The 22199-nt window shown below is 37.7% G+C and overlaps 1 protein-coding gene and 1 long non-coding RNA gene across 5 annotated transcripts in view; one reads left to right on the top strand and one right to left on the bottom strand.

Annotated features, from left to right (window-relative positions):
* Positions 1–502: 502 nt before the first annotated feature.
* LOC123628427 lies at positions 503–5818 on the bottom strand. The gene is made up of 2 exons (XR_006731635.1): positions 5721–5818; positions 503–624 (listed from the first exon to the last, which is right to left on the bottom strand). It is a non-coding gene; the product is annotated as an uncharacterized LOC123628427 (long non-coding RNA).
* Positions 5418–22199, top strand: part of CHRDL1 (chordin like 1) — a 112653-nt gene continuing 95871 nt past the window's right edge. For all 4 annotated transcript variants that reach the window (XM_045538142.1, XM_045538140.1, XM_045538141.1 and 1 more), the window contains exons 1-2: positions 5418–5492; positions 9026–9171. In XM_045538142.1, coding sequence (XP_045394098.1) covers positions 9078–9171 — 94 coding nt within the window. In that variant the 5' untranslated portion in view covers positions 5418–5492; positions 9026–9077. The remainder of the gene's footprint in view (positions 5493–9025; positions 9172–22199) is intronic.

Raw genomic sequence — 22199 nt, 5'->3', positions numbered from 1 at the left:
TTTAGATATTTACTCTAATCCTGTATACTATGATGAGTTTACTTTGATTTTAAAAATAAATATGTTCCTGAAATTTTCTGAAAACCAAATCTTGCTCTTTTAATGGCCTTTATTATAAATCTGGAGATGTGTGCCATTGGAAAAAGAATCACTTAAAATGCTTCCACAAATATCTCAAAATCACTTAAAAAGAAAATCATTTCAATAAAAATACTATGCAGATATAATACAAAGCACAAATAAAAAATACCTTGAGTTATTTTTGTTTGCTACAATAACTGAAAGGCATAAATGGGAAATGATAGTTTAACTAAAAAGAATACATTGAACCAAAAAGTACCTGCTTTTCTTAACTCTGTTTCCAAGAATCTATAACCTACTCTATCTATTTATTTCTCTGGTTTTCATAAAATTCTAAGAAACAGTATTGTTTTCAGTGGTGCTATCAGTCATGATTGCCTAGGTTATGCTGCAAAAATAAGAAACCACCAATTCTCAGAAGTTTAACACACAAAGTTTCATTTATTACTAACTCTAGATATCTGAAATGAGTCTGCTGCAGGCTTTGCTCATCTTGGTCACTTGGGAGTTCAGGCTTCATTTCAATACATGCACCCATTATTCCTGTGGCAGGGGGGAAGAGAAGGCGACAAATCATGCACTCTTAAAGTTTCCACCCAGAAGTGACACATCACTTTTGCTAAGATTTCATTAACCAAAGCAAATTAGATGGCCATGCTCAACTTCAAAGAGAAAAGAGGAGTAAAATCCTACCTTGAGCCCAAAAAGAGGAAAACTGGAAATATTAGATGAACCACACTAATGACAACCAAGTATGTTTTCTAGCAGTTTTTAGAACTGGCTAGCAGGAAAGAAATACAACAAAGGGACAAAAATTCAGTAACGAACAAGAATACACACAAGTAACAAAGGTACGCATTAGGATATGGTTTAATAGTCCTAAAAGGTCTTTAGAGAGAACTGTCAACTTCTACATATTAAACTCTAAGTTGGTCTGATTTTCTGTATAAAGAGGTAAATCTCTTTATACTTATTAATCATTATGTATTCTGCCATGTTTTTGGGAGTTAATTCAGTAACCTGAATTTTTCATGTTCCAGTGGGACATGAAGCATTTAAAAGGATAAAATACATTATTTAGTATTAATGAACAATAATACTCAAAATGTATTAATCATTTGTAATATTTCCACTTTCACATGTATTTTTTAAAATAAGTATGAGCTGTGCAATACAATATAGGAGATCAGCACACAACAATTAATTACATTTATATTTACTAGCAATGAACACGTGGAAACTGAAATTAAAAACACAATAACATTTACAATTACTCCAAAGAAATAAGTAGGCATGAATCTAACAAAATATGCATAGCAGTTATAGGCTTAAAACTACACAACACTGATGAATGAAATCAAGGAAGACCTAAATAAATGCAGAGACATACTGTGTTCATGTATTGGAAGACTCAAGACATTAAAGTTGTCAATTCTCCCCAAATTGATCTATAGGTTTAATGTAATTTCTATCCAGATCCCAGCAAGATATTTTTGTAGACAAGTTTATTCTAAAGTTTATATGGAAAGGTATAGGACCTAGACTAGCTAAAACTATCTTGAAAAAGAAAAAATGGGAGGAGCCACTCTACTTCATATTAAGACCTACTATGTATGTCTACAATTATTAAGACTGTGTAGTATTTGTGGTGGGACAGACACATAGATCAATGGGACAGAGTAGAGAAGCCAGAAAGAGATCCACACAAATATGCCCAACCAATGTTTTACCAAGGCGTAAAATTAATTCAGTAGAGGAAAAATAGCTTTTCCAACAAATGATACTGGAGCAATTGGACATTTATAGGCAAAAAAGTGAACATCAACCTAAACCTCACACCTTATATAAAAATTAATTTGCAATAGATCATTGATTTAAATGTAAAATTTAAAACTGTAACACTTTTGGGACAAAAACATAGTAGAAAATGTTCCAGATCTAGAGCTAGGCAGAGTTCTTAGACTTAACACCAAAACATGATCTCTAAAAGGGAAATTTGATAAATCAGACCTCATCAACATAAAAAACTTTTGTTCTGTGAAAGTTCATGGGAAGAGGATTGAAAAGACAAGCTACAGTCTGGGATAAAACATTTGCGAAGAAGATCTACAGATACCAAATAAACACATGAAAAGATAGTAGATATCATTAGGTACTAGGGAAATGCAAATTAAAAACACAATGAAATATCACCATACACTTATCAGAATGGCTAAAATAAAAAATAATGACAACAACAAATGCTGGTAAGGATGCAGAGAAACTGTATCTCTCATATATTTTTGATTGGGCATTTATCCCAGGGAAATGGAAACTTATGTTTATGCAAAAAAACAGGTAGATAAATGTTCAAAGTAGCTTTATTTATAATAGCTAAAATCTAAAATCAACCCTTTAATGGATGAATGGTTAAACCAACTGTGATACATCTATACCATGGAATACTACTCAGCAATTAAAAAGGGACAAACTATTGATACCTGGAACAACTTTAATGGGTCTCCAGAGAATTACGTATGTGTGTGGGGTGGAGCCAATCTTAAAAGGTTACATACTATATGAGTCCATGTAACATTCTTATTTGACAAAATTATAGAGATGGAGAGCAGTTTAGTGGTTGCCAGGGAGTAGAGAGACGGGGAGGGGAAAAGATGGGTGTGACTATCAAAGAGTAACACAGTGGCACTGTTCTGTATCTTGACTGATGGTGCTCACATGAACCTACACATGTGATAAAACTACATAGCACTATACACACAGGCAAATGAGTGCATATAAAACTGGTGAAATCAGAGTAAGGTGAGTGGATTGTATCAATGTCAATATCCTGGTTTTGACATTGTACCATAGTTATAGCATGATGTTACCACTGGGAAAAACTGGGTGAAGTATTCGAGATCCCTCTGAATTATTTCTTACAATTGCATGTGAATCTACAATTATCTCAAAATAAAAAGCTTCTAAAAAATGACTATAAGATGATCTATGCTCTCATCCCCATTTAATAAATAGAGAAAATAAGGCATGAAGATAATCATCAGTTAAGTTTGTATAAGACCTGCTAGAAGTCTAGATTAGGATTCACCCAATTTAGAGTTACCAATTCAGAAATCAAGAATGTAACTAATACAAGGACTGCTGACATTTACACTAATGAAGAACCTGTCAGAGAATTGCAGCAGCCCCATATAGAGTTTCAGGCAATATCTCTACATAAGAGATCCTGATCAAGTTCAATAGAATCAATTCAACAGAACTACTTGACAATAACTTGTTTTAGGCCACTAGGTTTTGGGATGGTTAGTTATACAGTAATCAGACTACTACATCAAGCAAGGGAAGCCAGTGGTTGTAGCCAAATACATGAGCTTTAAAACCCAGTAAGTTTATTTATTTTAAATGCTAGGATCCATGTTTGTCTCAGACTATTCCTTGAAACCCATTTTCTTGAATACTCCATAAGCATGTTAAAGTGATGATGGGGGTTGGGGAATGCACACAACAAAGGAAATTGAACCACAAGTCCTTGGACTTGAAGAACTCACAGTCTAGTGAGACAAAACATTAATGCATTAAATGGCATGAGAACAGTTATAAGACAACAAATCAGCAAGTTCAAACCAATATACTACAGCACAAATTGAATGCATGTGGCAGTGTATGGCTACCCAAGCAGCAGGATGGAGCTAGACATTTTGGGCCCTGAAGGCAACATTTCAGAAAGGGCCCCCTTTCCTTTGTTAACAGTGAAATAAACATCTCCAGCAATGCAGGGGCTAGTTGGATGATATTAACACTTCTGAAGAAAGAAAAAGGAGGTAACTTCCAGGGACAATTACTCTTGTTTTAACATTCCTTTGTTCTGTTCCTGATAAGTGGTTTTTTTGGCAAGCCACAATTTCCCTGAGCATCAATTTCCTCATCTATAGACTAGAGATAACAACCAGAGAGAAGTGGGTTGAAAGTCAGGAAATCTGACTTGGAATCTCAAATTTGTCATTTACTAGCTGTGATGAACTTGGATACATCAACTCCCCCACCGCCACCTCAGTTTCCTCTTTTATGAAATAAAGAGGTTAAGCTGAATGTTTCAGGAGGTCCCCACCAACTCTGACACTAGAGGCCACAGATAGTTCAGGGTGTTGTGAGGGTTTAAAAAAGTAATATCGATGTATATGAAAGCACTCTGTAAGCCATAAAGTGCTATACAGACGTTAGGAATACGAACGTTATCCAGTTCATGTAGAAGAAAGCCCTGCAGCTCTCCTTCAAATTTAGGGGCTTACAATATTGTCTGTCAAGGCAGCAGTTTCCAGGTCCTTAGAAGATTCTTAAAATCGTTTCTAACTATCACTCATGGAATAAACACAAATTTGGAGTACTCTGTCTCAGGCTCACCATGGCATAAGAGTGCTATCTATTGTGATTTCAAGGTTGAGCTTTTGGCTCATCTTAGGGACTTGATAAAAACAGTGGTGGCTTTGGTGGGTCACTCCAAGTTTACTTCAAGACACTTAACAGTGAGTAGAGGCCCTTTTCATGGGCCTTGAGAGCCCTTTTCGTGGGAGAAAGCAGATTTCTAAGCATCCCCCGCCCCCAGCAACTCCCTCACACCCCCATCTCCACCCAGCCTTTAAGGACACCAAAGCTTTGTCACTTTACTAGCCACAATGTGGATCTGGGAAACGCCCGAAATGATAAGCAGCGTGCTAGGGCGTAATTTGTGAGGCCAGCCCATCCTGCGTTCCGGGCACCAGCTCAGGACCAGACCAGGTGCACCCCCCAGAAAGGCCACAGTGCTGGAGGACAGGGGGTGCGAGCTTCCAGGCAGGGAAATAGGAGAGTAGCCGGGGTCTTCGGCGCCCGCGCGGGTCCTAGGTGCATCCAGTGTGGAGAGGGAGGAGGGGCCGAAGGAGATGTGCGGTCCCTTTAAGACCCCAACGCTAGTCTAGCCAAAGGAGGGGGGTGCAGTGGGGGCGCTGCGTGATGGGAAAGTCGCCGGCTGAGCCTCACACTTTCTCCCGATTTTAAAACTTTCGGGTCGGGGGAGCAGGAATAAAGCCGTTGTGCCGGGGCGGAGAAGGGGTGCGCGCTTGCAGCGGCTGCGTGCTCGAGGACTTCCCGCCAGCGCCGAGCGGCCGGCCTCTCAGGCCAAGTGGGGAGCGGGCGGGCAGGTGGCCCCGGGCCGCCGCGCCCGCGCCTTGGCTCTGCCCCCGGGAGCCGAGCGAGCCGCTGCTCCCTCGTGGTCTGAGGGCGGTGATGTTTTTCCTCCCACCCACTTTTGAGTCCCCCCTCCCCCCTCGCGCGCACTCTAGCTCTCGCCACAACCTGCAAGCCCCAGACCTCGGAGGAGCGCCCCAGGGAGCTCCGAGCGCGTGCACGCGTGGCAGACGGAGGAGGCCAGTGCCCAGGTCAGTGAGCAGTGCCCGGCGCCCACTTCCCTCACCTCCCTTTCCAGCCTTTGCACAGGTGGTGCCTTCTGTTGGCCGGAGCCGCCCTTGAAAGTTCCCCCAGGGCGCCCCAGACTCCTCAACCTGCCACCCCGACCCGTCCTGTGGTCCAGCTGCCTGTGGTGGGGAAGGAGGTGGGGCCCAAGGCGCCTGACTGAGGCAGGTTGGGGGCTCTGGATTCGAACTCACAGCTCGTCACTCCCCGCTCGGCCTGCATTTCTCCATGCTCTGGAGCTCTGAGAGGTCACTCGGGTACTCCACGCTGAGCTACCTAAGGGGCTCTGCAGTTCCCTTAATTACTGCATGTGTCTCCGAGCCTGTTTCCTCATTTGCTGAAGTGCCCTAGACCAGTGGCTGATTAAAACGTGCTAAAATTAATGAAACAGGGTGGATGGGCGGGAGGTTCCCTTATCCTCTGGACTTCCGCCTCATTTTCTGGCCCAGACCACTGGGGTCAGAGTTTGAAACACTAGGCTCAGGAAACAACGTGGTATTGCCAGGGTATAAAGCCTGGAAGGCCTGCCTTCCAGTCCCCCCTGGCCCTGCCACTAACTCAAGTCATTTGAGTTTTCTAGGCCCCCCGGGTGCCCATTTTGGAGGTGGAGTTGTGTGGAATAAAATGAAATGATAGATAGGAAGGTGTTTTGCAAGCCAAATGCAAGGCATTGTTGGTCAGTCATAAGCAGCAATGACGACATTGCCTCTGACAAGAGATACCCTGGGCTAAAATTTTTCAGTGGCAACCCACCACGAGTTAACTGAGCTTTTCTTGCTGGGTGGTAGAGTGGGGAGAGAATTTCAGCTGATAGACAAGGGCCTGAGACTCCAGTGTCTTTCTTATTGTTTGTCAGAAAGAAAATTGCTACCCTAGGGGCTGTCCCAGAGATGATAGTTGAATGTGCGATTATAAGGTCAGTGAAGCCTCTCGGGAGGATTAAAGAGACACTGTGGGGCGTGAAGAACTGGCAGATATGTACGCATCCTTAACCTTCCCTTGGGGATGTCTCTGGTTCTGTTCAACCCAAGAGACCTGTTCTGAGAGTGGGCTCCGGACACTTGATGTCCCAGATTGCCTTGCAGTTACAGTTGGGCAAGGAGCAGTTGGCCCTTTAGCTTGTTTTATAGAGGCACTTTAATAAATATCTTTATTTTGTTGTCTGATATAGTTCTTGTTCTCTTGTAAAGCCCATTTACCCTCCTACCCCACCCCCACCCCCAGCATTAGTTGCAGGGTTTTGTTTGTTGCTTTCTTGTTGGATCCTGGATCCCCCCAAACATGTCAATAGCTACATTTCTAAGTAACCTGTAAAACAGCCAGTGCAGGTTCAATGGCACAACAGCCTGTGTGAAGCAGACAGAGAGTTAATGCAGAAATAACTCCAGTTAACTGGGTCAAAGTATAATTTGAAAAATTAAGGACAGTTTGGCTCTTTGCAAGAATAAAAGTCGGCATGTTTGCTGAGCAATGCTTGCTGTGTTTACTGCTGCAGTCCCAACAAATGTTGTGAACCACCTCTCTCCTCCTAAAGAAAAAGTTAAAGAAATAAAGAGAAATTGAATGGTGGGGAGACCTGGGGAGGGAATTCTTCTCGGTTCATATTTCTGCACAGAATACAAAGGCAGGACTTCACAATCTTGTAAATCAAAAGTGAATATTTATAAAGCGATTCATTTTCTGATGTTCTCCATCACAGCCTGGGAGGCCACACAGATGACAGCAATGCCAAAAGAGATTAATTGCTCTCTAGTCACCAACTTTTCTATTTGCTCATAACATTAGTTGGGACCCAAGAAAAGCAAAAAATTTCTAAGAGCCATTTTCTTGCCAGCTTGAGTTATGAAGCAATGCTACTGTTCACTGAATCGCCCAACCATTGTACAAGAAAAACAGCCCTGTTGGTTCTTGCATGGGGAGACCAGAAAACCGTGGTCTCAGAAACACCCCCTGAGACCCATATATGATTGTGATAAATTAGATTTCAGTGGTTAAAAATCTTTCTCTTTTGGAGACTTGGGGGATAAGCTTATTAAAGCAGGCTCAAGAAGAACCTCACTGAGGTGGGTAGCTGTGTTAAACTGTTAATGAAAATGATTTGCTTCAAGGGAACCTGGTAGCTCTCAGGGGACAGCAACATTCTGAGTAATTGAAAGTGGGCCATAAGCTCTCAGAGGGGACCAAGATATCAGAACCCAGGCCTTTGGAAGGCTAGGAAGATATCCTAGGAGAATTTGATCCTTTTTTAAAGAGCAGGGAGGAAATAAAGAAAGAAGGCGAATGGTGCTGCAAATCCTGCTTCATAGCACAAATTATTCTCTGTGATCAGTTCTCAGTTACATATTCATAATTTGAGACTGGATTTTGAATGATCTGAGCAACTTCATAACAATTAAATAGGAGCTGTGGCATCTACTTCAGAGCCCAAAGACATTCAATTCTCCAAAATGATCATCTTGCACTCCCTCAAGTTCTTTGTGCTCAATATTTAGGTTGGACTCTCAGAAAAGATCAATGACTTCAGTTCCCATTCAGGGTTAACCCCAGATTGAATTTGGTGTTTCTGGAACGTTTAAATATTTTCAAATCATCCATTGGAAGAATCTTACAAACTCTCAAATCTGTGGAAATGGCCTGTGAATGAATATGAGCTACAGCAAACTTTCTGTGTTCCAAGGCTTTAAAGGCTTAAGATTTCTACCCCTTAGACCGGAAATGCCAATCTCATGTTTTAAAGAATTGTAGTTGCTTTAATAATCTTCTGCTTGGCGAATACAATTTGAACCAATTACCTATTTAAATTTGCCTAATTTCCATTAAAAATGGCCCATTTAAAATTTCCATTTCACAATGGACTTTGTGGGGGGAGGAATATGTCTGAACCATTCTAAAAAATAAAACCTTTCAGGTGTTTAATTGCATCCATTTGCTAGTTACATCTATCTTTTCCAACATAAGTAGCCAAACTGAAGATCCTTATAGATCTTATAGAGGACACAGGAGAAATTTTGATCAATTTGTACTTCATCCCTGAAGGATTAATGATAACAGTAGTTTTGAAGCTAAGATTAGTTAGTTAACTTTCATTTCAGAAATTGCTTTGGTCTCTCGTGCCTATTACTTTTACCTTGTTTCTCAAAATAGCCATTTTGCAAACTCCCATTTTCCTTTTCTCCCAAAGAAAATCTCTTGAGAAATCAACTTTAATTCCCTTAAAAAAGAGGATTTCAAAATTTATTTTTATTTTCCTATGAGTTGCCTGTAAGGATTTAGCATCAGCATTGGATAGGAATGCATGCTCATTTGCTTGAATTTTCTCCCACAGTCTTCCCAAGACTGGAGAGGCAAGTCCTTTATCTTATGCTGGCAAACAATACGTGTGCCTATGTAAATTCTCCTGCATTTTTTTCCTAGCAAGTTAGAAGCCTAAGTTTCGATGATCTCTATTAGTTTTAGAGGATTCTGTGTTACATCGTTTTTTCTGCTTTCTTCCCAACAGCTTGAGTCCACTGGGCCTTGAAGGTTCTGAGTTGCCTTTTGCAGTGGCCCACATGAGAAAAAAGTGGAAAATGGGAAGCATGAAATACATCTTTTCCTTGTTGTTCTTTCTTTTCCTAGAAGGAAGCAAAACAGAGCAAGTAAAACGTAAGTGTCTTACATTTAAAAACTAATATGCTTTCTTATAATTTCTTTGAAAATGTGGTTATAATCTGTAGGGATTGTGATTTAGCCCAAACGTGGCCATGCCATTATTCTAAGAGAAGAAAGTGAATGTTACTGGTTTATGCATGAGTTGATAAAAGAATGAGAGCTTTGAATCGGGCCAACTAAATTTGGGACTGTTTTTCTGATTATCATATAGTTTTCATCTCATAGAACACATGACACATTAGCCTATTTTCACTTTCCTGTTCTAAACTATACAAATCTCATTCCATTTTACGTAACTCTAGAAATATCTGACAGATGAGCTGGATTTTTTCCCAAATTTCAGACTCTTCAGCAAAGGTTTTCAGTTTATGAAAAGAATGACACAGAAAAGAAAAAACAAAGAAAAAGTAAAGCAGGCTCTGCCTATTCCCTTATGCTGAAAACCGAGGAAGAAACCTTCACATGAACTGGATTCAGATGAAAAATCCTTTGAGGAAATTGAGATTCCAGGGACTGTTAGCAAATTGGATGCCATTTATTGAAAAGAACGTCCCCGCAAAGCCAGGGAATATTTCTAGAAAGTCAGCGATCCGTGTGATGGGCTAACACATTGGAGAAAGCAGAGAGTGGCAGGAAAGGGGGTGGGGAGGAGATAATTAACCCTCCTTGCTGCCACATTTGGGAGATTTATGAGTAACCATCGACATCTCCGTTCTTGTTAACAGCTTTCTGCTGTCTCTGCACAGTGTAGACCTTACCTTCTTTGGGCCACTTGCAGCCACCTCTGAGATGGACACTTGCTCTAAATTTGAAGGAAAAGCCTTAGCTCTAGTTCCCCTTTTTGACTGCATCAAAAGAAGCACAAAGTGGAATTGGTCCAAAAGGGGCATTCTCTGCTCCACTGAACTTATTCATGAGAAGGAGCTTTGAAAATATTCTTGGTCGGAGCTAAAGCAGCATCTGAAGCCCATCACTTAAACATTTATCTCCTTTATCAGCATAAGTTAAATAGATCAGGCAGAAGTCTTGCCGACAAGGAGAACAGTGCCAAGCCTATTCCATCTTTAAGTGCGTTTCTGTCCCACTATGAATTTCATAGTAAACTTAGTCTTTTTCCTGTGAGAAATAGTGCTTTTGATTAAGCTTTTAAGCATGAGCGATCTATGGTGATATCTAGTATGACTGGGATACAAAAGGAAGTTTAGCAGGGCACAATCTCAGCGAGGAAGCTTGGATCGACTTCTCGTCTTGTATTCCTTAACTGCCTCCTTTTTTCCAATTGTATATAGTTCATCTCAGAACCCTCCTCTTCCAGAAGCCCTCCTTGATTTAAGTGGATGTGACAGAAATGTTCATCCATTCTCAGGTCAGCTCACAACCAGCTGGGCTTAAAAGTCCTCCTCTCTTAGAAAAAAAAAACTTCCCTTATGGCCTGTTACTGATGGCCTCACGGGAGAAGCTTGTAACTTTCAGAAGACCTTCTTTTCTGGGAAGTCTTCCATATTTATGAAGAATTGAAGGATATTGTCCATGAAACTTAGAGATTAATTGATAAACCTAAGAAAGCTGCAACTTAAAAAATGCTTACAGACTGAAAATTACTGCTTTCTAACATTTCCTTATCCCTATGAATTTGTCCCAAACCCTTTTGATATTTAGTTGATGCCAAAATGCCAAAATGATTATGTAATGGACGGCCTAGGGCACTAGTTATGATCTAGTGTTAGGCGTATTGTTAGATGATGAGGCTAAGGTGATGGTCATTTTCTGAATGAGCCACTGAGCATCATCCTATATGGCCACACTCAACCTAACTATCTCGAAGATGTTTGAGGATGTGCAAAGTGATTTTTGCTGAAGGGGAAACCTCAAAGCATATGTCCTATGTATGTTGCCTTGATACACAGGCACACGTACACATGCACACACACACACAACATGCATGCACAGAGATTTATATTGCAGCTCTAACAGTGAGAAGTTAGCAGCAGTGGAAATGTCAACCCATAGGGAAATGGTTACAAAAATGATCCAAGTAATGTAATATCATGCTGCCATTAAAAACACTGTTTATTTAAATTTGGTGGCCCTGGAAAATGCTTATGTTAGCATATTTGTAACTTTCTTAAATTATAAAATTAATATATATGCTCATTATACAGGATAATATGAAAACATCTGAGCTTCAGTAAAGAGCATGTGCCCCTTAACTCCATTCCACTTTCCAGAGATAACCATTATTAATGGTTTGCTATGTGTTCTTTCAAACTCTTTTCTTTGTGTTATAAAATCACATATACTTGTCTGTAGGGTTTTTTTCTTTTACAAAAATGGGATATTATATACATTTTTCTGTAACTTGCTTTTACTCAACAATGTGTCTAGGACATACTTCCATGTTAGAACATTGCAATATAACAATGCCATATTCTTTCTAATCCAATTGCATGTGTGCCGTGATTTATTTAACTAATCTCTATTTGTAGATATTGAGGTTACCTACAATTTTTGCTATTACAAGTAAGGCATTAATGAACAACTTTAGGAATTTATGCAAGTATTTTTGAGGAGTGGTTAGTCAAAGTATATGTTCAGTTTAAATCTTGGTTAAGTACTGCCAAAATGACCTTCAAATATGTTGTATTAATTTTTACTCCCACTATCTGTGTATGAGTGTCCATTTGTAATTCCTTCACCAAGAGTGTTATTAGTTTTTGTATTTTGGGGCCAGTTTAAATGGGGAAATCACATTTCAGTTTTGCTTTGATATTTTCCTATCACTGGAATATCTTTTCAATTACTTTTTAGTTTAATCATATTTCTTCAGTGAATTGCCTATTTTTCAGTTGTGTTGCTAGTCTTACTGGTTTGCAAAAGCTTATTTGTTAACCTTCTGTATTTCAAATATGATTTTCTGTCTGCCATTTGTTTTAAACCTTGTTTAAGTTGCATTTTCCCAGATAGAAGTTTTAAAATTTTATGTAGTCAGATCTGTCATTCATTTCCTATATGGCTTCTGGATTTCTTATTCCTAGGAAGGTCTCTCCCACCTTATATTCTATGTTTTCTTCTATTGCTTCCATAATTTGGGCTTTTGCCCAAGGTTCTCTATTCTATCTGAAATTTATATTCATGTGTGATATGCAATAGGGAACTAATTTTTTAAAATCTCTGGATGGTAGGTTTATAAATGTCATTTTTGTTCACCTTTGTGTGTCTGTCTATTCCAAAGTTTCCCCAATTAGCAAGTATTACTTTTACAATAGGGAAAAAGCTCTTTAAAGTGAAAGGACATATCATTTTCTATATTTTAACTGTCCAGTTCTAAAGATGGCTAGGTATGGGAGTAGATGAAGAAAAAAGAGGATTTTTTTTTAATTAAAAAAGCAACCACTTGGAAAACATATAAGTGTAGGCATAATAAACCTTCACATCTCTCCTTGCTGCCTAATGCCATTTTACCAAAGGAAGTCAAAGTTTTTGATCTTTCAGGGACGGGTTAGAATATAAAACTCTAGGAGGGTGCTCTGTAGCCTGTTTGCTCTCCTATTTGGGACATCAGGTGGAATGAGGCTGGATCCTGTTATGGTCAAAGATGCTCACTCGGTGTAGAAATCTCGAGGTCTGGGAAAAAAATGTTTTATTTGTGGAAAGCTTTTTTTTTTTTTTTGTAAGGAATGGTGAAGTTGGGTGCTGCCACTTGTTGGTAGCTAATTAGGCATAGTTACAGTTGCTCTCAGAAGAGGGAAGACAGGCTCAGGAAGCCAAAAAGTACTGATAGTGCACTGCAATGGGTGAATGAGCCATTTGTTGCTTATGTAAAAGTTTGTTACCATCTAGCATCAGCCAGGTTTGAGGTCTTTAGATGGGAAAAGGTCTTTCTGTAACTCCATTATTCTCTGTTGTTAAAGTTGTAGTCAATGAGGCCAGGAAACTCTTTTGAAGTTCAAAGGAGCATAACATTCACAGCATAATATTCATGCAAATATGGGACAAATGGGCTGATGAGTTTGCCCCTTTTGACAGATCTAACTTTGGTAATGAACTATTGATCAAAGTGAGGTTGAAGAATTGAGTTGTTAAGAATATTTAATTATGTATTGTTAATGGACCAGCCTATGCCAAGTCTGGCAAAGGTTCTGGAGAAATTGTTCATGTATTTCATGGAGTCCTTTCCTGCTTTATAAGGTGAGTTAACTGGATCTTCAAGGGACTAGATTCTCACTCATTTTTCTCCTCAGGAGAAAAGCTTTCACCATTCAAATGTGGCTGAAAGTGGGCCTCTGGACTTCTTAGGAAAGGCACACCACCAAAAGATTGGAGGGAAGGGAGAAGATACTTAGAAAGTTTGAGACATGTGAAGCATAGCCTTATGGAGCCTACCCAGAACCTCTCTGTCTATTGTGAAAGCCAGCCAGGAAGGCATGAGTTTTCCTCCCCCAGATTCTCACTTGGACATTTGAGGTGATTATTGAACAACAGAAAGAAGCAAGCAAAAGAGAGACCTGTTCATGTCTTACAAGTTTAAGTAGGTAGAAGTAGAAGAAAGGAAGAACACCTTAAAATTAGATAGCTTAATGGTTTTCAAAGGGCATTCTTAATTACTTTTTAGTTTGAGGGGGGACAGTGGGTTTTGGCATGGAGGCTCTGGAGTTAGCCTAGATCCAACCCCCAGCTCCATGACTTAACCTACATACCTTGGGAATGTTACTTAACCCCTTCAGCTTTAGTTTTCTTATTAGTACTATGGGAAAAGTAATAGCATAATGAGCATCAACATGATCATTTGAAGAATAAATAAGATTGTGTATACCAAGTGCTTTGCACAGTGCTAGCACATAGTAAACTTTTAATAACTATTAGAGCAACTCCCTTACAAGCCAAATGATATTATCCCCTTAATTTTAGATGAGAAACTTGAAACACAATGAGGTCAAGTGACTTTGTGCAAAGACAGCAAGTCCCAGCCAGAACCAAAACTAAAACCCAGATCTCCAAATTCAGTATTTTGTTCCCTATACCAGTTTCCCTCTGGCAATTCTCTGAGGAAGCCAGTTCATTCTCTTGAATAGAAGCCCAGTCCTTTATACATGACAGCCACTTAATACATAAGAGATGATCCAAGTGAATAAATAAAGAACTTTGTAACCGGAATTCCTAAGAGAGGCAGTATACTATTTTGGAATTAAAAGACTGAGACTAGAACTAAAATTATTCAGGAACCTGAATTAGCTAAACTGAAGGAAAGTAGTGAGGAAGGTTAAAAGTATGTGCCTTTATGTCCATGCTTCTTAGAGTTCCCTGACTTCTCAGTAGGATTGGAATGTCCTCATAGTTTAATGGAAAGAAGACTATGCCTAAAGTCAAAAGACCTGGTTTCTGGTCAGTCTTCTGTTGTTTGCTATGTGGTATTGGGTGAGTCATTCATGTTCTTTGAAGTTAAAAGATTCCCTACTTACAAATTGAGAAGAATTCTTGCTTTCTGGACAGAAAACTAAAGAACAACAAACTAGGAACTAAGGAGGTGGGACAAGGGAAACCAAGGCCCTGGCTTCATGTACATGGAGCAAACCACCAGGACTTTTAATATTGTCCCAGGTCATTGCAAAGAATATTTTATTCATTTAAGATTTATAGTTTATCTGTTTCTAGAAAGATTAGATACATGAAGATGAAAGTATAGGTGCAAGATGTTTTTAACAATGAAATAAAATAGATGCTATCTGAAGAAAGTAGAAAGAGTAGATGTCTTTAACATCTGGTTTGGTAGATTATAGCATTTGCGCTCTAAGTTAGCTTTATGCTTCCTGAAAGAATAAAAAGAGAAACTTTGGGTTTGTTGGCAAGAGAAAATTTACAGTTTCATCTACAGAGATTATTCCCACCTCTTACTCAAGCAGTATTGATCATGAGATGACTGAATAAAGCACATTCTGGGTGAGAGGAGACCATCTCTAACTTTGGTTTCATAAAAGAAAAAACCATTGTCTGTTCCACATTTCTTTATTGAGGCTCTATAAAGAAAGAGAACAAATATTAAATTATAATTCAATGAAGTTCTGTGTGTAAGTGGGAAGGAAACGTGGTCTATGAACTTTACCTTTGAATGATTTAAGTTAATTGGAAGATAGAACATGGAAATGTTAAACAAATAAATGTTTAATATGTCTACTAGACTGGATAGTCAACTATCAGATGCCCTAAGCAAGTTTTATATTCACATGATTGCTTTATAATTTAAAAATAGAAATTTTAAAAATTGTTAAACATTCAGTAGATACATAAAAGTATAAGGAAAGCAAAAATCAGCAGTAATCTCAACATGTATGGATAACCATAGTTAATTGATATAGATACTTCTAGTCTTTTTTTCTGAGCTCAGCTATACAAATATATTATTTTACAAAATTAAAGCACTGTCTTGCAACCAATTTGGATCAGGGTTTATTATGTCAGTTCACAATTGGAGTCTCTAAAATGCACCTGTAGTCAAGATACATCTTCTGTTATCTGAAGTGAAAGCCGGGTGGTTTAGATATCAGTTGCAGGGAATGCAAATTTGATTCTGCTCAGGAGCCCAACTTGTATTCTTGACCAAACAGAAAGAAATTATTCCTGACAAAACAAAAAGTCTCCTCTAACAGAGATTTGCCCAGCTGAGATGCTGATAGGAAGAACAATTTGTTTTTTTGAACAAGAGTTTTGATTTTTGCCTGAAGTCCTATGCCGTATGACATAGAAGAGATGATTTTAGCCACAAAAAACAATATTGAGGTCAGGTTTCATGAGCTGAGCAGCCTTTCTGTAAAAGGATCTCCCCATGGCCTCATCGTAAAGACTAATGAGAATACTATTAACTCCCAGTTATCCATGCTAATGGCAGATAGAAGGGCACAATAAATTGAAATTTCATGGAAAGTCTCCAGTTCTTATCCAATAGTGTCACCTTGCTTGACTGTCAAACCTCTTTGAACTATTGACTCTTTTCTTCTCATTGAGTTTATCCACCTTCTAGTAGAAAAGTGAAATAGCCACAAGGAAAGTAGTGGGAGGGCCATGCTGTGAATAGGATACTCAATATATATTAAGTTGAATTAATTTTGGGCAAATGATCCAGCTAGTAGGGATAAGATAATTAACTCCTGGATGAAAGAATAAGCTGTATACACAGGATGGAGAATTTGGCTTCTTCCTGACTTTCCTTCTTCACTTCATTTCCACAGCCTGGAAATGAAGTCTTAAAGTCTTGAGGAAATCTGACAGTCTTCAACTCTAGAAACACAATTGCCACAGAAATAAGAGACTTTTTTCCTTAACTATTATATCTTACCCTTCCTACATTCTGCTACGAGTTTGATAAATGACAGAAGAGAAATACTTATGCCTGTATTTTTTCTTCACTGTTCTAGTAGCCTTTTTAAGAAATAAATAATTAAAAAAGAATTTGTTTACTTGATGTGTCCACTCATATAATGAACAGCAAAGATTCATCTCTCCCTTTCCACTGACTCTATGTGTTATAATAGAATAAATATTATTGTAATACTGACATGATGATGTGTCTACAGTAATAGATCTTATCAAAAACAGTTCATGGGAATGTTTTCTTGATTTTGGACTGATGATGAAGTTATTGACCTTTTGACCTTATCCTGGGAGCTCAGCAATAATGATTGGGCAAAACATTGATGGCATAGTGGCACATCTCTGCTGTTGCTTATTTTTTGTCATCATTGTTCCTGTTAACAGGGGCCCCTAAAGTAGCAGGGATTGCCACCTCTAATTAGGGCCAGCTGAACCATTTGAAAAATGGCTATGATGATGCAGGTTGAAGGTCCGTCTCACTTGTTAGTTGGAATTCCTTTGAAACCAAATTCTACTCTAAGATACCGTTAGTTAGTACTAAGTCACTCATTCTACAGCTGGTATCTCTCAGTTATTGGCAAGTGATCATCTTTTTTTGCTTATACTTCCTAGAAGATGGTGGTGAGGCATCTTTGTTTCAATAAAATGAACTAATTTGTTTTTCTTGTCCAAGATGATATACTAGGACTTTAGGTGTGGTTGATTATACATGTAACTCATTAAATTATCTCCTAGGTAATGCCAAAATCTTTTTAAAAGTTACACTTATAAGCTTATGCTGAAATTGACTTTATCATATTAATAATTTCTGAAAATTGATCATTCTCCAGTGTGTTCATCGTGAAAGCAGTATAATTGTGCTAACCACTCAATCTTGGACAACCATGCTAAAACATATCTTAAAGATTATGATGTTTACTTTTGTGATATGCTTTAAAAAATATCAGTGTCAATAATTGCAGAAGCATTGTTTAATAGCACCAATGGCATTCCGTTCAACTCCTTCTTTGCCTTCAGTTCCTAAAGTTTTTCCTTCTAGGAGTTGTGGCTTTCTGTCTGGGGAATAATTGGCTAAATCTTGTGCTGCTGAGATAATAAGGCCCATGCACTTGAGGAAAGATCATTAAGTTTGCAACGAAGATCAGATTTCTATCAGCAATTAGTGTTTGAGTAAGATACTTGCCTCCTCAAAAAGCATAGTTTGGAAGATACTGGTATGTGGGATAAATGTCATGTGAGCATATGAAAAAAATGCTCTTAGGTTTATAAAGAATGAAAAGAACTTTTAGCTGAGGTAATCTCATCTTCCCAACAAGATTTCAAAGCCCTTGAGACCATGGGCACTATTATATACATTATGCTTTGTCACTGATATAAATACAAAAATGCAAAATAAAGTCTCTGCCAGCTGTACCATCTTATACAGTCTGTCTTGAGTATTACTTGACTTCATTACAAATAAGACTCGTTCTTCAAATGGTAGTCAAAGTTGTGTTTTGAAGGTAGAGTGGAAGGGTAATTTGAGAAAAGTTTAGGCAAGAATATATTGAAGCCCTTTAATTTCCAAGTTCTAAAAGTGGGTGACCTGCACTTTACCAATTACATGGCAGGCCAGGTAGAATTCTGTTAAGGTTATAGTCCTCAGTTTGAAAGTCAGACTACATAGGTCTGAATCTAGATCCATACCTTGATTAGTCATGTCAACTTGGGCAAGTTACCAAACTTCTCTGTGCCTTAGATTCTTCATTTGTAAAATAGAGCTAATAATGGGACCTACATTGGGCTGTTGTGAGAATTTAGTGAATTTGTATATGTAAAACCCTTAGAACAGAGCCTGGCTCATGGTTAAGTGCTCAAAAAATACTAGTTGTTGTTATTAATATTATTGTTATCACCATTGTCACTTGGCTCCACATTTTTCCAGGACCCGGTTTCCTGTCTGCTTTTTGCACTTACCATCTACCTTCTATCCTTTAAGCCAAATTTGGGGCAGGAAAATTCAGATCACTCAGCTTTCACACTTTGTCTAACAATACTTCTTAGAGGCTGAATTTGGGGGAAATGGAATCTATTGACTGAAATCAGTTACTTGGGTTATCTGTGGTTTTCATGAATAACCGTGAGCTCATATATGTTAAAGTAATCCGTTTAACAGTGTCAGTGAAATAATCTATCTTAAAGATACTTTAGAGAAGAGATAGCAACTTGCTTGAAAGTGATATGTAAAGAATACCTTCCTTGTTGCATCAGTGTAAACTGTCCCTTTGGAAATAGACTTTCCTGCAAGTTAGAATTTTTAAGTTTGGATGAGAGTTTTAAAAATGTGTAAATGCAGTTGAAACCCACATTTTGATAGCTTGTTTTATTTTAGTGCTTGCTCAGTCTTTCAGAGGTATTTATTTTTTATTATCCTATTTCTTCTTCATCAAGTAAGAAAGGGGTAAGTCATTCAACCATGCAGAACACATAGCTGATCTCAAAAGCTCATTTGATTTCATATTTTAAATAGGTAAATATGATGTCAACCTCTGTTGAGCTAATCCAAGCAAGAAAAATAACCCAGAACCAAATACATAATACACAGGTTCCATCTTACTTTGCATTGTGGAATTAAATCTACAGAATAATTTCTAGCTTACTTCTATTTAAGTATTAGTGGCCCCAGACCCATATGACTATTTATGCTAACTTAATAATGCGATTTGAAGGAGCCACCTTCATGGATTTTCTTACAATTGTATACTCAGATTCTTTCTGAAATGTTGAAATAAGTTGTATATGTGAAATATAAATCACCTAAGTGTTTGTCAATGAGGCTATAAATTTATTGTAAAGAAACAATCATTCTCCTCTCAGCAACATGTGGAAGGTAGAAAAAGATGCCTCATTTAGATGTTAGTCTTGGGAAATTCATGGTCATCTCTCATCAGTTAAAGATGCTGAGATTGTTAAAATATTTCTTACCCTATCCTTGAATATCATGGAGCAGAAGTTTAATTTGTGTCTGTTCCAAGAAAATTCTATTGCTAAGACTTGGCTGAAAAACACAAGTTCTGCCTAATAAGTATTTTTTATGTTCTTTCAGTTAATAAATGGTTTTGAGCACCTACTCTTTGTCCAGAAATATAGATTAATATAACAATGTTAATAATAATGGCAATATCATAAAAGGGGAAATAAAATGGTTACTAAATATGAATGTATATCCACTATTTAATAAAAAGGAAAGAAAGATTGGTTCCATTTCCCCCACCAAATTGGCAAATTTTTAAATAATTAAAATATCCATTGCTAGGCATTGTCACCCACTGCTAATGGGTTCAGCCTTTTTGGAAGGCAGTTTGGCAATACAGATGAAGAATTTGAAAGCATTTGAAACCTTTGACCCAAGAATTCTACTTATAAGAATTTATATTGAAAAAATAACTAGTGTTGCACACAGAGGTTTATATACAAGGGTGTTTGTCATGGATTTTTTTAATAGAAATAAATGAAAATAACCTAATATCCCCAAATAGGGGATTGGTTAATAAATTATGGTTCAGCTGTATATTGGTGTAGAATTATGTTGCTAGACATGAGGTATGGGAAAAATATTTAGTGGCACAGCAATGTTCTGATATGTTAATTTTACAATGTAGTTTATAAGTTGTTAATTTTGTAATAAAACCTTTATACACATAATGCATGGAAAAAAGACTGGAAAGAGCTCAATCTGATATATAAAGATCTTGGAAGTTGACACTCCTGTTGATACAAGAAAAATGCTGAATGAATTGAAAATCAACAATAGATGCAGTAAGATGGGAAATGGGAAAAAAGTATAAAGATCAAGAAGGAAGAAATAAAACTACTTTTGTTTGCAGACAACATGATTGTGTAGGAAACTCCAAAGAATCACAACAATGACAAAAAAGATTCCTATAATTAATAAGCAAGGTGGAATGATACAAAATTAATGTACAAAAGACAATTGCTTTCCTACATACCAGCAATGAACAAGTGGACTTTGAAATAAAAAATAGAATACCATTTACATTAGCATAGCCAAAACCAAAACACTTAGGTATAAATCCAAAAAAATACGTACAAGATCTAAATAATGAAAACTACAAAACTTTGATGAAAGAAATCAAATAACTAAATAAAATGGAGAGATAGTCCATATTCATTGGTAGGAAGACTCAGTATTGTCAAGATGTCAGTTTCCCCCAACTTGATCTATAGATTCAATACTATACCAGTAAAAATACCAGCAACTTATTTTGTGTATATCAACAAACTGACTCTAAAGTTTATATGGAAAAGCAAAAGATCCAGAATAGACAATAATAAAGAAGATCAAAGTCAGAGGACTAATACTATCTAACTTCAAGACTTACTATTAAGCTACAGTAATTAAGACTGTGTGATATTGGCAAAAGAATAGATAAATGGATCAATAGAACATAATAGAGAGCCCAGAAGTAGACTCCCACAGACATCATGACTGCAAAGCAATCCAATGGAGAAAAGATAGTCTTTTCAGTAAATGGTGCTGGAACAACTGGACATCCACATCCAAAATAAATAAATAAATAAATCTAGACATAGACCTTACACCCTTTACTAAAAGCTACTCAATATGGATCACAGACCTAAATGTTGAATGCAAAACTATGAAACTCTTAGAAGATAATATGAGAGAAAAATCTAGGTAACTTTGGGTTTGGCAATGATTTTTTATTTTCAATTATTATGATACATAATTGTTGTATATCTTTATAGGGCACATGTCATGTTTTGATACAGGCATGTAATGTGGATTAATCAAAATTAACCCTTTTAATAAAAGGATTTGTTCTGTGAAGTCTGGATTCAGTCAAGGGGCTGTACTTGGGAATACAGAGGGCCACATGTGGCCTTGAGGCCTAAAGTTTCCAACTCCATCATTTCTTTGTGTTGGAAATATTCCAATTCCACTATTTTAGTTATTTTAAAGTATACCCTAACTTATTATTCATTATAGTCACTTTGTTATGCTGTCCAATATTGTTGATTCTATCTAATTATCTAATTATGTTTCTGCACCCATTGGCCATCCCCACTTTATACCCCCTTCCCGCTACCCATCTCAGCCTCTGGTAACCATCATTCTACTCTCTGTCTCCATGAGATCAATTGTTTTTAATATTTAGCTCCCACACATGGGTGAGAACATGTGAGATTTGTCGTACTGTGCTTTGCTTATTTCACTTAACATAATGTTCTCCAGTTCCATCCATGTTGTTGTCAATGGCAGGACTTCATTCTTTTTGTGTCTATATAATATTCCATTGTATATATGTAACACAATTTCTTTATCTATTCATCTGTTGATGGACACTTAGGTTGATTCCAAATCTTGGCTATTGTGAGTAGTACTGCAATAAACATGAGAGTGCAGACATCTTTTTGACATACTGAATTCCCCTCCTTTGGATATATATGCAGCAGTGGGATTGCTGGGTCATATGGTAGTTCTAGTTTTAGTTTTTTGAGGAGCCTCCATACTGTCCTCCATAGTGGATACACTAATTTAAATTCCTTACAACCATGTACAAGGGTTCCCCTTTCTCCATATCCTTGCCAGCATTCGTTATTGGCGATGACTTTTTAGATACAACACCAGAGATGCT

Source organism: Lemur catta, chromosome X, assembly GCF_020740605.2.
Source record: "Lemur catta isolate mLemCat1 chromosome X, mLemCat1.pri, whole genome shotgun sequence".
NCBI lineage: Eukaryota > Metazoa > Chordata > Mammalia > Primates > Lemuridae > Lemur > Lemur catta.
This window is presented reverse-complemented; position numbering and strand designations above follow the sequence as displayed.